At 41.2% G+C, this 17,623-nt stretch overlaps 1 protein-coding gene across 2 annotated transcripts in view; it reads left to right on the forward strand.

Annotated features, from left to right (window-relative positions):
* The window catches only part of ST6GAL2 (ST6 beta-galactoside alpha-2,6-sialyltransferase 2), a 175,555-nt gene that overhangs the window by 134,835 nt on the left and 23,097 nt on the right, over positions 1-17,623 (forward strand). For both annotated transcript variants that reach the window (XM_027640882.1, XM_027640879.1), the window contains exon 2: positions 14,549-15,548. In XM_027640882.1, the coding sequence (XP_027496683.1) occupies positions 14,606-15,548 (943 nt within the window). In that variant the 5' untranslated portion in view covers positions 14,549-14,605. The remainder of the gene's footprint in view (positions 1-14,548; positions 15,549-17,623) is intronic.

Here is a 17,623-nt window from a genome sequence, read left to right on the forward strand (position 1 = left end):
TAACTATCAAAGAGGAAATTAAAAGCAGACTATGTAGATATGAGGAGGCATCTCTTGATTCCTGAGTTAGCTCAGACGTCACTGCATGGCACTGTTGTGTCTGCACAGAGACTCCCTATGTGATTTCTTCAGTAAGCAGGGCCCCAATGGAGATGATCACCTCAAAGAATTTTTATCTACTTGGCATTTCTAGAAATAGTATGTCTGCACTCTTCAGGCTGCAGAGCTGCAAAGCATTGAGTTACTGCTGGTGCTACTCCATCCCATGTTTCCAGGTAAAAGTTTCCAAGGAGTCTCATAAACCCATTGCACAAGCTGAGAGAAGGGATAGAAAACTGCAAAGCCTGTAATACTGCAATATTATAGTATTGTCTATTGCTGCAATAATCCTGCTGTATTTGGAAGGTCTCAGGCATATCAGCACCATGGTTAATCATACAAACAACCAATAGTAATTCATAGCCTTGACTATGAATTGAGAAATTCAGCATGACTAAGATAGACATCTGATCCAGCTCAAGAAAAGAAGCTCAAGAAAGTAAAGGAGTCTTTTCACAGTAGTTTGCTTTTTGATTGACACACTTTAACCCTATTTCTAAATTTGCTCACTTATTTTCTAAAGAACAGTTTTAAAAGTAGGACACTAAAATAATTAAAATAGCCTCCTTAAATCCTTGATATTAGTTCCTTATTTACTGGCTTTTAACATTTTAAGTAAATGAACCAGGCAATAATACAGCCATGCAAATGCAAAAAAGCTGTTAGATGGACAATACTGGAGTTTTGTGACTCAAAACTATATTGTGAGTGCTGAATCTACCCCGTAAGTATATGTGATAGAGTATTAAGTCTTCCTTCCTTACCACTGAGTTAAAGTCAGCCTCTTTATATGTGATATCTACCCCCAGTTGTTTGAAATTGGTTATAAAGCAGAAGTATGGTCAGTAACAGCAGAGCAACAGGAGAATTGCTCATTACTCCGCTGTCCAAGTTTCTCAGAAAGTAATATTCAATACCACATCAGTTCCACTGTGGTTTAGGGATATAAACTGAAATTGAATTTGCTAAACAAAAAAGTTATGGTTTTGTTCTTTGAAATACAATTTCTTTTTAAGGCAGAGATTCCTCTCATTTGTTTTCCATCCATCTGAAGTGAAGTTACAAAAGAAGAAAGTTGCAAGTCCCATGTATGAAAAGTACTTAGGGAAAATGTCAAGTGACTTGGAAACAGGCATGCTACATAAAAGTGTCATCAAGAGAAAGACAAATTGGGTCAAGACTTGCAGCAATGGTGACTGGTTCATAGGTCTTGGAGGCAATTCAGAATAAGAGTACCCCTTCTGAGGTTTTGGAAATCAAGAGGTGGTTGTAGTGATATAGTAATGCTGGAGGAGACACTCAACTGTAGTCTGTAGTCATCAATCACTGGCTGAAATGCCGGAGAAATAGTAGCAGTAGTGAAAGTACATAGACTACATAAAGTATATATTACATTTACAATGTTACATTTTCCAAGAAAGACGGTGTTTTTAGAAAGCTCATGTCTTATACTAAAAGTCTGTTTTCCCCCCAATTCTCTGATACCCAAGCCAAGTGAAATTGATTTTAAACTAAAGACACCAATGTGCCTTTCTTACAACAGTGTGCTTGGCAGAAAAGTGATATATTAGAATTCACATAAGCTTGGATTCTTCAACTGCTGGAAAGGAAACTCTATACGTTATTCGCTGATGGAAACATGGGCTCCTCTACAGTGTGCCCTTGGGCATGTTCTATTTAAGTGTCTTGAAAATATGTGATTGGTCCTCATGCACTTGTCCATGCTCAGTTTCTTTATGGAGACAGTGACATTTATGGTATCTGCAGTCTGGAATACTGCTTTTGCCATACCTTTTAACAATTATCTCCTTTTACTAAAAAAAAACACCTTAGGAGACCTAGGCATGGCGATTGCATAGAAGACTTAGCAGATACAAATTGTTCACTGCATGTGATGATAAAGTTAGAAACATTTTAAAGAAATCAAACTCCCCATTAGCCTGATTGGAGCAATACAAATTCGTCTTCTTTAATTTCTCTTCCCTCATGGTATAAACCAATGTAAGTCTGCTCATTCTTTCATCAAAAATGATTCAGACCTGAGGGACATTTGTAATTTGAAAGTAATTAGTAAATAAGTCAGATAAATACTATCCACTGAGAATTGTGAAAGCAATTGTGAAAGCACATTGGATAGGATTCTTAAAGAACTGTATCAAATTTGAACAATTAAAGCTTAAAAAAATTATCAGTAGTTAGTATGATAAGTCCATTTCATCATAAATTAGTTCACTGTTAATAATTTCTGCTGCTTTTGGAGCAATCTGAAGAGATATAGAAATCTAAAAAAGTAGTTAAAATAGAAGAAAATCTGTAATAGCACAGCATCTTGAGACTAAATTGTGGCAGTATCCAGCTTCCTGATTTGCAGTAGGATCTCGGAGTCTGTGCTTGCAGCCAGTGCTTGTGTGCAAATGCCATCAGTGGAGTTCTGGGTCCAGAGCTGGACCCCAGGTCTGTGGGTGTTGTTACTCTTCCCCCAACTAACTTTAAACAATATTTGTCTTGATTCTTATAGGGCATAACATATTGTCTGCCTGCTTGTTTAAGAAAAGCTCAGTGGTGCTCATGTTCTTATGCTGAAATCAGAAAATCCAGCTTATTTGGCTGCTACTGTTCAGAGATTTGGACTCTCTAAGTGGAAAAGCAGAATGTGAGGTACAGGATATGTTTGAAATAATGTGGTTTGTAAGTAGACCAGTCTACCACTGCTTGTACGTTCATCTTAAAATCTTTAAATCCCTCTACCTAAATGTCACTTCAGGATTGTGAGGTGCTACAGGAGAAACCTTTGCATCAATGGATGGGGTAATGGGAGCACACAGAGCCATTACTCCCTGGAAAGAGGCTGGTGTCTCTCATGACCCTCCAGCATCTGTTAGATATAATATCAGGTTTCATATTTTGGGGCTTATATAATAAATTCACTATAGTTACTGGAAGTACTATGAAATTGTATGATGCACTAAAATGGATTAAAACATATATACTGTTCTCATATAGAGTTCCTTCTGCTTTATTGGAATGGAGAATTTGGTTTGATCGATTCATCAAACTGGGTTTGGTGATTGATGGGTTTACTACTAGTAGCAAGTTTCCTACCAGTGAGTGTGGATTACCAGCACTTTGCTGTACTGCCTCATGTCCTAACATTGATACATAAGAATTTTACTCTTTTACTAGAGCAGAGCAGGTGCAATGGAATATTTTGCACAGATACTGAAAAATTTGAAGAGTTTGGAGTAGATTGAACATAGCAAAGCTCCAGAAAAGGAGTCTCGTCACTGCTTGGCATCACTTATGATTGCTGCTAGTGTATCTGTTTGCATTTTTATACCCATCTTTAGCATGAACTTCAATGCATTTTTCTCCAACTGTTTCTCCAACAGTTAAAAAACCTTCCCAACCTGATGAAAGTAGGAAAATTTTGCTTTGCTTGCAGTCATCCTGTGTAGTATACTCTCTATCTGCTATAGAAGTTTTAACTGTTATTAAAACATCTCTACTAACATAGTGACAAGAAATATAGATGTAAATCAGGAAATAAAAGCAAGAATTGTGAAAATGTTAGAAACGTTAAGCATTAGTTTTTACATCAGACTAATTTTTTTTCCCCCATTTATTTAGTATCTGAATGAGATTGAAGTAAGACTAAACCCCATCAGCAGAATAGATTTGACAGGATTGGGTGTTGCTGAGGAATCAATCTATGTTAAACCAAAGATTTCTTTTTCAGAACAGTCTCTTTTCATGTTGGCAGAGACAACCTTCGTCTGATTGATTTACGGCAGTGAATTGGCTTCACTTTATTACTTGCCCTGTGCCTTAAGCACTTAGAAGATGCATACAAGGGTTGGGGCTGTATTATCCTAGGCAAGGAGGAAAATCACATAAACATTCATCTCCACCCTTGTGAACTTTTTTCCTGATTCTCCAAATGGTTTGCTTGAATGTTACCAATAGCTTTTCTAAATGGCAGACAGTAGCACTATGAACTCATGTTTCCTGGGAATGCCACGAACCTGAAGAGAAGCAAGCACTGTCTCAGAAGACGCTCCCTGGGAAAGCAAGTAGGTGGGTGTGCTAGGGGAGTGTGGGCAGACCTCAGCTATCCTTGCCACAGCTGAGAGGGGGTGTTCCCATGGATGCTGAATTGTCAGTGTACGGCAAGGGGGAAGAGGAGAGGAGGGGGAGAAAACAAGTTTCAGATGTTTGTGACATCTTCCTGAGAGGACAGCTATGCTCTGTGCCGGGCAAGAGGATACCCTTTATCTGCATCTTCTAAGCAGAGTGTGCAAAAGACAGGCAAGGGTTTACATGTCTCGGCTACTTAAAGGCAATCTTGAAAGGGCATTCTTTTAATGAAATCAGGAATAATTCAAAGACCTGCCTGTTGGCTGAAAACCAAGAAGAGACATAGCCATCAATTGAAATACTAAGCAATATTTTAATGAAAAATTTGACAATCCCATCTGTTGAACAATTGAAGGAAAGGAATATATTGCATGTATACTGGTTAGCTTCAGGTTTCAAAGTCAGTATGAGACTTTACTTTAAAGGCATGACAGAAACCTCTGCCAAGTATCTTGGAAAGAAAAGTATTTACTCTTCCACAGATTCATCTGTAGTAGATCTCAAAACACAAGGTTTCAGATTTTGTTGTCTTTTATGATGGTGAAAATTACCATTAAATGGTAATTTCATAGTTACATCCGGTGAGGATGCTCTCAGAATCTTATCCCATCATTTCAACTTTTATAACAAAAACAACAAATGCAAATAATCTTGAGAACTAGCCAGCTGTCTTTCTTCTCACCTCACTTTCTCACTGTTTTTATGGTGTCAGAGATTTCAGAGACCCTAATGTTTTTTCTGCTACTTCCACCTTGTTAAACCAGTTGTATTTGTAGGGAATGAATGGCAAGTGCTGGAAGAAAAGGCTATGAAAAATCCAACCAACAACCTTGCTTTTTAACTATTGCTCATACTGGTTTCACAATGGTAGTTGTTAGAGATCCTGTTTCTCTGCAAAATATCCAGGCAGGTAGAATTCAGGTTCCAGTGTTTCGTGTCAGATTACAAACAGCTGTATCCCCTACAGAAGAGATTTCTGTTGATCTAGTCATAGTTTAAGCTAATATTGCCCAGAGCCATGCATAAAACAGTGCCAGAACAGAGAGAAAGAAAGAAAAAAAATACTAATACCACTTTATTTTGCTTTATGAAGCCAAACAAAACATCCCAGCTAGTGTAAGTTGGCTTATTATCAGCGTAGTCATGTTAAATATTAAAATATACAAAAAGGGGGGGAAATTATTTCAGTCCGGGAAACTTCATTTTTAGATTGTAATGTAACAAGGGCAAAACTGACTTCATACTTCAGTTTGACAGGCCTTCTTCCAGGGTGAAATTTTTCATTCAAGCTTTTAGCCTAAGGCAAATAAGCACATAGAAGGCATGTTGTTTGTATGTATGTATGTAAGTATATAGAAATAAGCCATTAACAATGATGATTTTCTAAATGGCCTCCTACAATTATTTTACTAACATAAAACAAATAGAAATTGGCACTGAGATATAGCTGAGAAATAAGTAACAATTTGTTACAATTTTATTTTATTTTTTAGAATTTTTAAACAAGAGCAGGCTTGCTTGCTTTCTGGAACAAATGTAAAAAGACAAACTACAGTCTAATAAAGAAGTTAGTAATAAAAAGGAAAGCAAAACAGTACCTACAGGGTTAGAAACATACAGTAAGAACATACTGGCAGATGTAAAATATACTGCTATATTGAGATCTGGATAATCAGTATATCTCAGAAATGTTACTTTAGAGTAGAAAATGAAAATTCTCCAGTCACTTCTGTCTGGAAGAGTTAGCGAATTTGGTCAAGGTTTTTGTGATAGAATTGAAACAGATCTTTTGTAACTGTGCTCTCTGTTCGTGTGTGCGTTAGCATAAATGTTTCCTTCTTTCAGGATGCAATTCAGATTGCCCTTTTTCAGTGCAATTACTGCTGTGTTAAGTTCAAGTGATATAGCATCTAAAAACATTTATGGAGCAAAGAAAAGAAGCCTTTTATTCTAACCTTGCCAAGAGCAGAAATAAAATGAGCTGTTGTGCTGGAAATGTAGAACTGCATGAGGATTTGTAACGTCCTATTTCTCGTGGTTTAGTCTTCTGTGCAGCCTGAGATTTGTGTGATTTAATGAGACTGTGATTTGTTTATCCTGTTAAGCTTTAAATAAAAAACCCTCAGAGCACTTCCTTCCTTTTTTGAATTATGTGTTTTTGCAAGTATGGTATCAAAAGCTGTCCCTTAAAAAGAGGGAGGGACTAGATGCAGTTATGTTTGTTGGCTGGGGTTTTTTTCTTATGTTTTATTAGACACTGAGTAGTACTATCCATTTCTCTGCATCTCTCTGTATTGTTTTGGGGCATTAAGATGGTCTTGCCATCCTGTTTAGTTACACATGACAACAGAACATAAGCACAGGCTGCTCCTGAACTCTTCTTTTGCTGGGGGGAATGGGATTAAAATCTTATTCTTTGGGCAGGGAAGAATAAGTCCCACAGAAAGCCAGGCTGTGCTGAAGATGGGCTTGTGTTGTGGGTCCTAAGGCACCATCTGTGCCTGTATTTTGGAGCATCTCTGCGTGGGGTGTGAAGTAACATTCACAGGGGAAAATATGTGCAGCTGTTTTGGGTGCTAATTCATTGCAAAGCTCAGTCCAAGGGTGCTCTGGTGCAAGGGCTGTGCTCCATCTGCAAGGAACAGGGTCAGTGCCCAAGAGTCCCCTTTCCCAAGCACAGGGTTGGCAGGAAGCAGCACATTAAACTGGAATGGACTGTCCAGAATAAGAGGGAAAGACACAGCGCAGGTCCTGCCGCTCACACCTGCTGAAGGAACATGGTGGCCTCTTTCCCATTTGTTGATTGGGAGAAACAGGGTAGGATGCTCAGGTCCAGAGCCTGCCCTCAGCAGTAGAAGGCTCTCCTGGTGCTTCCCCAAAGGGAAGTGATCGTTCCAGTGAAAGGAAGTTTTCGCTTCCAGTTCTCACCCCCATGGTGCTGAGGTGTCCCTGTTTCTGGCAGGTATTGTTTTTCTCTTCCACTAGCACTATAAGCATAGTTTATTTAGTCTCTCTGCCTTTGTATCCTCTATGCTGCCCTACAGGCAGACTTTCTTCCCATCCAGCCCAGTGCTACAGCCTCCCTCAGCCCTTGCTTCTTCCTTCCTATGTTGTGCTACTCACTTACTCCTCATTGACCTCGCTGCAGCAATAAAACTAAATACCTTAATAAGGTGGTTATGTATGAATGCAGGATGCACAAGTAAGTGATGGCCATTAGTCTGGTCACCTTGTTTAAACACCTGGCTTTTATCTTCAGCTAGCTTGATGCTTCAGCCTGCACAGAGTTTGGCTTTGCAGGACCTTGATGGTGATCAGATCCTCTGGGAACAACTGCAGTTCCTCTGCAAGCTGCAGTTTATGTGAGGGAGCTGCACAAAGGTAGCACAGAAAAACCATGTGCGGCTCTGTGGTTTGTTCTGCAAGAGAACTGCAGAGGTGTTAGAGTGGAACCAACTAGGATGGTGTTTGTACAAAGCTGGATTGTATTCAGTATGCCATGACTGTGCAGTGGCATACTGAATTTTGCTTTGGAAAAGTGACTTGCACTGTCTTTGGATATCTGCGGTGGTTTTATACTGATGTAGATGACTTGATTCCCCTCCACCCCCCCACCCCTCTGTTTGGATCAAAAGGCAGTGCTATGCAGCTGAAATGTGAGCAAAACCCATCCAAAACACACTGGTAGATCTGCAAGGGTAGAAAAGAGATACTTCATCTGCTTCTTTACTGTGTGTGAGGGTATCCTAGGGACTGTGGCCAAAGTGGTGATTTCTGCACTCCTGTCCATGGTGGAACCAAGCTCCACTGGCATTTGCAATAACTTGAAGCAGCCTTGAACTTTTGTGTCCTGCTGTGAACAGGGCCAGGGACATGACAAAGGTATGGCAAGTGCAAATGGCAAAAACAGGGGTCAGAAATAGAAAAGGCTGAGTGCAGGTAGTATGTGGCTATGTGAGGGCCTCCTTGAGAGGCTGTGGGGGGTGATTTATGTTGTGAAAATTGCTTGTTTTCAGCATAACTCTGTGACACTGCTGCCCCTTTGTAATTTTGATTAAAGATTCTGGAAGTAATTTACACTGAAGTTGTACTGAATTTCACATGAAGTGGTATGTAGTGCATTTCTGTAGAAACCCTCAGTTAGAATAACAAGACTGTGATTGGCTCATAACCAGTCTGGAAGAGACAAAGAGGTTGAGTTGTCTCCCCTGACTTGAAATCTGGGAGGAGATCCTGGCTGGAGTGGTGAATCTCAGGGAATGTCAGAGTGAGAGCTGCTGTCATGGCTCCTGAGAGAAGCTACTGCAAGTTGATTAGGTGGAGGTTGTCCCCCGAGGTGCAATCAGTCACTGCGAAGCCAGGTTTTCTCTGACCATTGCTACCATGTTGAACGTTTCCATTGGTGGTGGGAAAGTCTATATGTGAAGGCTAAGAGCTGGTACAGCTATTTTTACTTCCCTTCTGTCAACCCACGCTCAAATAACCTGTATGTGGTCTCTGGACTGTGCAGGTGGCATTGTGGGCTGTGGGAAAGTGATAGCTGGCTTTGATGCTAGGCAGCTTGAACTTTATGGTGGAGGGTGGATAGTAGATATCAGATGCATAGAAGATAACTTTGACCTCCCACTAAAACCCATAGATTGATGCATCTAAGCCCCCAGTCTCCTGCAGAATAATCTAGGACACATTCCCTGACAGAAACCCCATTGAGCATTTCTCCAGCTGCCAGGTTGCCAACTCAAGTGAGTTTTACTGCAAGTTTCACTATATTTGGCAATTTTCTTACAGCCTAAGCTCCTGGAAGTGGGTCATTAGTAAAAATAAAAAAAAAAAAAAAAAAGTCACTCCAGCACCTCCCCTTTTACTTGAAATCCTAGGTTTTATTAGGGGACCTGAGAACAGGCACACTGCATCCTCAAAATCAAGAACCTGAGGCTGCGCTTTCCAAATGTCCTAGCTTGGGATGCCTCGTTTAGTGGTGATTCAGGTTAGCAATACCATCATTTGAATACCTAATTTTTCCTAAGTATATAACTAAAATAGGTTTAAAAGGCAATACTGGAAAAAAAAAATCCTGCTTCTTTGGTTTTGGGTGTTTTTTCTTCACTTCAGAAGACATTGTTTTAGGTTGCCACAAATAATACTGTATGCAGCTTGACTCCTCTGAATAACGTTGAAGGAAAGAGCCAGATTTATCGGGACTAACAAGGAAGTTGTCCAAAAGAGATTCATTAATTAGGAGGCATAATCACAGCCAATAAGACAAATACCCAGGCCATCCACAGACTAATATACATCGTTTGGCAGTCACCACTCCCCACAGTCTTGCCTGTCTGTTGCTGACTACTGTGTGGCTTCCACCGCAGAAATGATGCGATAACACTAAAACCAATTTGGCACTCCCCACATGAGAGGACGAGCGTATTCCCCACCCTGGAAATGCAGCCTCCAGCCGTCTTGCCCTATGCCAGAGGTTTCTTAATACGCTGGAATTAGCTGACTGAGAGATGAAGCAAACTGAAGGAGCATTTGCTGTCCGTTCAGGCCGCCTAAGCTTTCCATCAAGTAAACCTTGGTCTGATTCTCAGCCCTTTGGGAACGGTTGCCCACGGCTAACATTTGCTACCCCAAATAACCCTGAGGTGACCTTCTCGCTGTAAAGCTGCAGCCAAGAAAAACCCTGTTTAACATAACAGTACACATCTTAGCACATCAACTTGAACCATCCTGACCTCTGAGCTGCCAGGGTCTGTACAAATTAATTTTAACAATAGACAGTGTTGAAAGGAAGGAATGTTTCAAAGGAATAAAAAAAAAAATCTCCCTCATCCATCTCTTCTCATTTAAGAAATAGTCAGGAGGCCTACTTCAGAAAAATGAAAAGTGCTCCTTGTTGCAAAACAATGGGCTTTATAAAGGGAGAGGGAACTCATTGGTTTCTTGCATCTTAGCATAGCAAAATGAAATTTCCCACAAGTGGGTGCCGTTTCTTGAAAATCAGCCTTTAATTTCCACTGGGGAATTGCCTTTATTTCCTGGGATGCGTCAAAGATACCACTAGGGTTTGCCTTTCTTTTTCATAGCTGCTGCTAGTATTTCTCTTAAGCAAATAAGTCTCCCCTTTCTGCCCACTTCACTGATTTGTACCTTGTCTAATGTTTTCCGTGGCTTTTGTGCAAACAACCAGACTGGGTAAGAAAAAAGCTGTTCTCCATATGGTATTTGGAACTGAAATCAGTTAATGATTGAAAGAGCCCATCAGAAGGGAGATATGTAAGAAAATGAAATCTTCAGCCTCTGGGGCAAACAGACTTATTATTTCTGCTGAAGAGGAAGCTGGGTTGGGTTAAGTCTTGGGTGTTTCCCCCAGGGGTAGACTTATTCCTCTGGTCCTTCTCAGCAAGAGCTTTGACTCCAGCAGTCTCCGTTGTCTGTAAGTAGAGAGGATTATTATGGCAGGGATGGTGAAACTGGAATGAGAAACATAAATGATAATTTAAAAACTTGTGTAGAATTGCTTTAACAGTTTGGAAACTGTATGATGAGTGTAAATAAGAGGGAGATGGAAGTTTATTCCTGAAGCATCCAGTGGATTTCAGTAATTGTACCCATGAAGCCACCTGTTTTTATTTATTTGGCCAGTGTAATTCATTGCAATCATCACTTCTGGTGTCCTACACAAATGTTTTTTTCTTTTCAATTGAGATGTGCTGCCTTCAGCAGCACAGGGCGAGAATCCAAGTGCATCCCCAGGTGGTAAAGAGGAATATACCCCTGTGAGCAGCGCAGGGGTCTGCTGCCAGCAGGAGGGTGGTGGGAAGCATGCGAAAGGGCTGCCCTTTCCTCCCAGACATTCTCAAAGTCAGAGACTGTGAGGTGTGAGAAGCTGCAGGGGCTGAGGGGGAGAGGACTGGATGTTTATAGTAGAGGGATATAAGATAAACTGATATTTCTCTGGACTTAGGGCAGCTTTCCACACACAGCTTTCAAGATCCTGTGAGGTTGTAGAAGTCCTCTTGCAGCTAATACAGTAATGACCTTGAATTCATTTCCAGCTCAGCTGTACTGCTGGAGGACAAGGCATTTCTTGTGAGCAAAAAAACATTAAAGCAGCACAGAGATTTGCCTGCATAGCTCTGGTCTTCAAGAGATTTGAGTATCCTTTTTGAGGCCCCACTTGCAATGAGGAATTGCAGATAAGCTTCTGTGGTGGCTAATGTGTAAAGTTTTTGGATTTATTCTCATTGGTCCCTCTCCTTTTGCTTGCAGTGTTGGCAAATATACTGTTGTATGCTGGTTTTTATTTTACACAGATGATTTTTTTTCTACACAAAGAAGGTAATCATATGCATGCTTATATGTCCATGCTGACCAAGATGAGTGTGCTTTCATGACCTCCTAAGTGTTGGGGGTGGGGGACGGAAATTAGTTTACCTTAATTTAAAAATAATTAATAATGCATCTCAGTCCTTTGTCAGATTTTAACCTGAATATTGAATTTAGGAGTCCTGACTAATTTTTTATGCTGAGGCAGTCTGCTGCACCAAACACATGCAATCACAGACAATTAGAAAGTTTTGTAGTCTCGCACCTGAAGTAAGACTAAACCTTTTGGTTTCTTATCAAAATATTCTGTTTACAAGATACAACAAAGCTTGGGAAAAAATGAGAAAAACATGAGATTTTGTTATGCATTATTTTAAATTGTGACTGGACTTGTTACATGACTCAATAACTCAGAAAAATATTAGTGACCTCTTCCTTTATAACTTTGACTTCCTGCAAGCTTATCTGTTAAAAAGATTATGCAAGATGCTACCATTGCAATCCTGTAAGAAATGTATATTCAGCAGGAGAAACATCTGACTGAGCAAAGGCTAACTTACACAGTGGTTTGGAAGCCACGTGTTGAAAAGTGCTGGGGAAACATATCAGGAAAAATGATAACAAGGGATGGAAGCAGTTCAGATGGGTGAAGAATGCTGATTTAAAAATGCAAACCATCTGAACACTGTTGAGTGGGCAGGTTGCAGTAAGTTCAGGGCAGACCTCACTTGCACAACAGCCATATACTGTAAGGCGACTCCCACAGGACATCACCTGCAGTGATTTAAAATTAGAAGTGGGGGGAGTGTCGAGGTACTGCAGAGAAAAATCTTGCAGCAGCAGAGTGCAAGTAGGAAATGGGTTAGTTGGAGTAATAGCTTTCTCCCATGTGGTTTCTGTGAGCCAAGCCAAATGTGTGTGGAGCACTGGGTTATCACAATCATGATTTTTTTTTTCAGCGTATTAGAAATGAATGTGTTTGCAATAAAATTGTGTCATCCAAGTGTAACTTTTTGAATTCTCTCTCTGTTTGGACATTGCCTTGAGCCAAATGTTCTAGGCTTTGTCTAGATCGTTAAAATAGACTGTGTTTGGAAATGTAATACTGCAGTCTCACATTCTCAGGAGGTCAGCAGAAATGCTAGCCTGAATTATCCCTGTTAATACAAAACCTGCAGTTTGTTCTCGCCTCTGCATTGTGGTAGGCGATTTCCCTGTTTGTGCTGAAACAACTGGCTGTGTGACCACACTGTGGTGGATAAAGGGGCTGACCTAGTTTAAAAAAACCCCAACAAAACAAAACTAAAACAAAAATCCCCTCTAACATGTATTTCCTCTGCTGTATCAGTTTACTGGTTCAGTTTGTAATATGCCAGCCCTGTACACAGGGGTATTGGCAGCAGCAGAGGCACATTGCAGGAATATGGGACAGAGCGGGGAACATCTTATACTGGTGTTATTACTGTTTTTTTTTAATGTGAAAACACAGCCTTAGTTATAGCTTTGATCTAAACTTTGCACTTAGCTTTGATGTACTTCAGCAGCTTGCAGAAAGGTGACAGCGTATGGTGACTGGGTTTGGTCCCTTGTGATGGTCAGGTGTGGGCAGGCAGTGTGTTATCAGAGGTGTGTAAGCTATGTGTGCTGTTCAGATGTGATATGATGAGGTGGTGGCTCCTGAGGCACAGGCTGGTAATGAAAGCCAAGCCTGCCTCTATGCTCCTTCTCCTTTCCCAGTCGCAGCTGGCTGGTACAAGTGACTCTTAAGTCCCACCGTTAAGTGGCTCTTGAAACAAATAGGGTTAGAAAGAAAACTTCAGAAGAAGGGGCTTCTTTTTACATTCAGATCAGTTAAGTGATCTGTCTCTAATTAGTACACTGAGTTACACTGAAGTGTAGCATCTGAGGCTGAAGATGACCATGGTGCAGGGAGGTGAATGGTGAAGGTTTATGATAGGGAAGGGCTGTACTTTCTTCAGTCAGCTTTGTAACTGATGCCCACACCACTTGATTAAGAAAGTGGGTTCATGTAAGGGCTTAGCGTGCTTGATGGTCCAGCAATGTGTTAGTATATTTTCCTTGGAACACAGCCCCCTCGATCAGACTTTATTTCATTTGGACCATGCATGCCTCCACTAATGCACAAGCTGTCCAAAACCCCCAGATATTAGTAGAGCACAGATGTCCAGGTCTAGTTCTGGCATTCTCTACCCACCCCCCTTATGTAAATCTGTATATTATCCTAAAGGAATGTGTTTAGATAGTTGTGCCATCCATTCTTCTTTTTGGAAAATACAAACCCCTCAGACCCTGATGTGCAGAACTCCTTCATTCCAACTCAGTGGGCATGCAGCATTCAAGCATCCATGGCAGAGGTACAGCAGTCATTCTTACTTGGGTCTGGTACTGGGCAACAAATAGCCACTCGTGCTGTGCCAGTTCATACCAGCTGAGGAAAAGGTTCCCCTCTGGTAGAATGCTTTCCCTTATGCCCCCTGATGAGATCCACAGAGCACCATCCTTTCCAGAGGATGGCTGCCAGCTTAGAGTTTGTCCCTGCCTAGTCCCTCTAGGGACAGGCTTGCTCGCAGTTCCACTACATAAGGACTTTCAGTGGCAAAAGAGAAGACAGCTAATATTGTTCCCACTGTGCATGCAGCCAGGCATGGGTTTTGCTTTTGCTCTCTTAATGCTACATTGGGTATATCAGAAGCAGACAGGCACATGATCTCCCTGAAGGCAGGATCCAGTGTTACTGTAGAAACTGGCCACCAGCTTCTTTTGTAGCTAGCAGCTGTCACGGTGTGGTTACAGCCAAAGCCTGTCACTCCTACAGTGTCTGCAGGCTCTGGAGTTTGTTTCTGCTACTGAATCTTCTGTGCTACAGCTTGGAGATTAATTCTGCACCTTCTATCAATGTGTGTTAAAATATTTCTGAATTGTATCTATTTTTAGAACAATTTTTAATGGTACTTGATGTTTTCTACAGGTTTCATTTTCCTTCACCAATACTTCAAGGCACAGAGGAGCTGGTAAAGCCATTGCCATGAAACCTAACTTGAAGCAATGGAAACAACTCATGCTGTTTGGTATCTTTGCATGGGGTCTTCTTTTCCTGGTGATGTTCATCTATTTTACAGATAGCAACACTGCTGAACCAGTTCCAAGTTCCTTTTCTTACATTGAAACTAAGAGACTTCTGCCCCTTCAAGGCAAGCAGAGAGTCATCATGGGAGCCATTCATGATCCATCATTCTCTGAAACCATTGATGGGAATGAGGTACTTCTTAATGAAGATCTCCTAGGTACATTTAAATCAGGAACTGGAAATTCTAAGAAATGGACTGTATTGGAAGATGCCTTTAGAAATGAAAATGAGTTTTTTCCATCCCAGTTAGGAAGAAAATCAAAAAGTGATTACCAAGTGAATGATGATTATTTATTTGCTGCTGGTCAGCCTCGGTCACACAACCACCTTCAAGAGATAGAAAAATTCATCTCAGCTGATGTGAATAATGCAGAAGTAAATATTTTGCAGAACAACTGGAGCCATCAGAGAAGAATGAGGAGAAGGAGCATAAAGCATAGGAGAAGCCAGATGCTTGATGAATCTGATGACTGGGATGGGCTGTATTCTACAATGTCGAAATCCTTTCTTTACAAGCTTTGGAAAGGGGATGTCTCATCCAAGATGCTAAACCCTCGACTGCAGAAGGCGATGAAAGATTATTTGAGTACCAATAAGCATGGGGTGCGGTTCAAGGGGAAACGAAACTCCAAGTTGACAGGAGACCAGCTATTCTGTGAACTAAAAGAAAGAGTGAATGTGAAAACAATAGATGGCAAGGAGGCTCCATTCTCCACTCTTGGATGGGAAAAGCACGTTCCCCAAATTCCACTGGGCAAATTATATACACATGGCTTTGGGAGCTGTGCAGTAGTTATGTCTGCTGGTGCAATACTGAACTCCTCTCTAGGAGATGAAATAGGTGGGTGAAATGCATCTATTCACGTGTATATATATGTATATGTGTGTGTTCGTGTTCATCTTTCAAAAGATTCATTCTCCTCAAGCATAGATCTGTAAAGTCTGGTTGTTCTCTCTCCCCAGAGTTGCATGAATGCAAACTTATGGACTTAGTGAAGCTGTTCCTTTTCAGGACAATATAACTGAAAACAAAATCAGGCCTGAAGTCATAATTTAATTTAAAAAAAACAATTATGCTTTCTTGTCATATTACAGCCTGCAGTATGAAGGAGGCACTGGTTTCATCAGGTCTGCTGTATTCAACATTTTTCTGCGACATGCATTTATTTTTAGCAGATCAAAGTCTTATTCAGGTTTTATTCTGCAAAGTGGTGTTGTACTGGTCTTTATTTTTCAGCAGCTTATACAGGAATTGCTGTAATATTGCTGTCCCAAACTGAACTTTGTCTCTGTGACAAAAAGCAGTAGAGTGTCTTCTTCATCTCTTGCATGTTTAGAGTTCACAGACATAAAGAATTCACACTCTTGTGTAGCTTCATGCACTGAGATCAAGTCCCCGGACCTCTTTTCTGAGACTGAATTTAAATGAGTTCAAGTACCTTCACCCATTGTTTTTCCATTGCTGCACTGAGTCAGTGAGCTTGCAGGTTTGCTGAGATGTCGGTGTCACTCAAAATTCCTCACCTCAGGGTGGGAGTTTTGTGGTAGCTATTCAGAAAAGGATTGTGGGACCATAAAACTAATTCAGGTCAGTTTCATTTTTTCTTTTTAAAAATGAATGCTACTACACTACTGTGTTATCGTCTCAGTAGGTCCTCATTTTAGTAGTACATGTGCAGTATGCTAAGTGGGTTGAAAGAAGGATGAAATGTATGTCTAAAACTTGTTTCTGGAACAAGAAGAGTTATCTCCTTCAGCTCTTTATAAAAACCTTTTGGTGTTCACTCATTAATCCTTGCATGTTCCAGGACTTCACATCACAGTACTTTCTTTATCACATGGTGTCATCTCTGTGACACAGATGGGTTTCACACAGGTTTCCTTTAAATCTCTGTGATATGTTAGGTCTGCTAGTGTTATCAAACTGTTATGCTTCCAGCATAGCAGAGGTGCCCATCTGGCCTGCAACTAAAATCACACCCGGGTAACCCCCAACTTCACATGAAGCCTCACTAATTTAGAAATCTTTGAGGTGAAAAAGCTTAACAGTTCCTCCCTTCTCCAACATGTTATCCTTGTGTGAAACAGAATCTTCTGTCAGTGTTCCCTTGTACCCAGTTTACACTAGTATGGATTAGTGCTGTACTGGAGAATCCGTAGCACGTTGTGACATATTTACATAATTTTGTATTACAGCATGCTTCATGTCATATTTGCACATTCAGGTGCAGCCCAGGTATGGACTTTGATGCTTGACATAGTACCTGGGCTCTGCCCACTCCTGTGTGTGTTTTCTTAGGAAGATTCTGGGCACAGAAGCTTATGGCATTTTCTACAGAAGAGCTTTTGATTTAATTGGGAAATTGTCATCTGATGCTGCGTAAAAGGAGGAGATGGGGTTTGATAAGGCCTACACTAGATCACTAAATCAGGTTGCTCAGGGCCCCATCAAACCTGGCCTTGAACAGTTCCAGGGATGGGGCATCCATAACTTCTCTGGGTAACCTGTTCCAGTGCCTCACTAACAGAGTTTATTCTAGCGACTCCTCGCTCGCGGTTTCTCGGAGAGGGTCTCAGTGGCGTGATCCCCCTTCAGAAGGAGGAAAGAGCCACCAAGTCTCTTCTCTGGATTCCAGGGGCGAAAAGTGGTTTATTTGAAACTCCCGTGGGTTTTTAAGGTCTCCGGGGGAGGGCTTAGAAGGAGGAATGTGATTGGGCCAAGGTCTGGGGAAAAGGGAGTGGCTTGAGGGCTCTGCTAACCAATGGGGGATACGGGAGAACCGAAGTCCAATAACAAGACAGGGATTGGGGAGAAGCGGATGAGACAACCAATAATGCTTGTGCAGGGGCAGGGACTGGTTCGGGGAGGGGAGACAACATGGCGCTGTGGGGGGGGGGGGGGGGGGGGGGGGGGGG

Source organism: Corapipo altera, unplaced genomic scaffold (assembly GCF_003945725.1).
Source record: "Corapipo altera isolate COAL_440 unplaced genomic scaffold, ASM394572v1 0, whole genome shotgun sequence".
NCBI classification, from domain to species: domain Eukaryota; kingdom Metazoa; phylum Chordata; class Aves; order Passeriformes; family Pipridae; genus Corapipo; species Corapipo altera.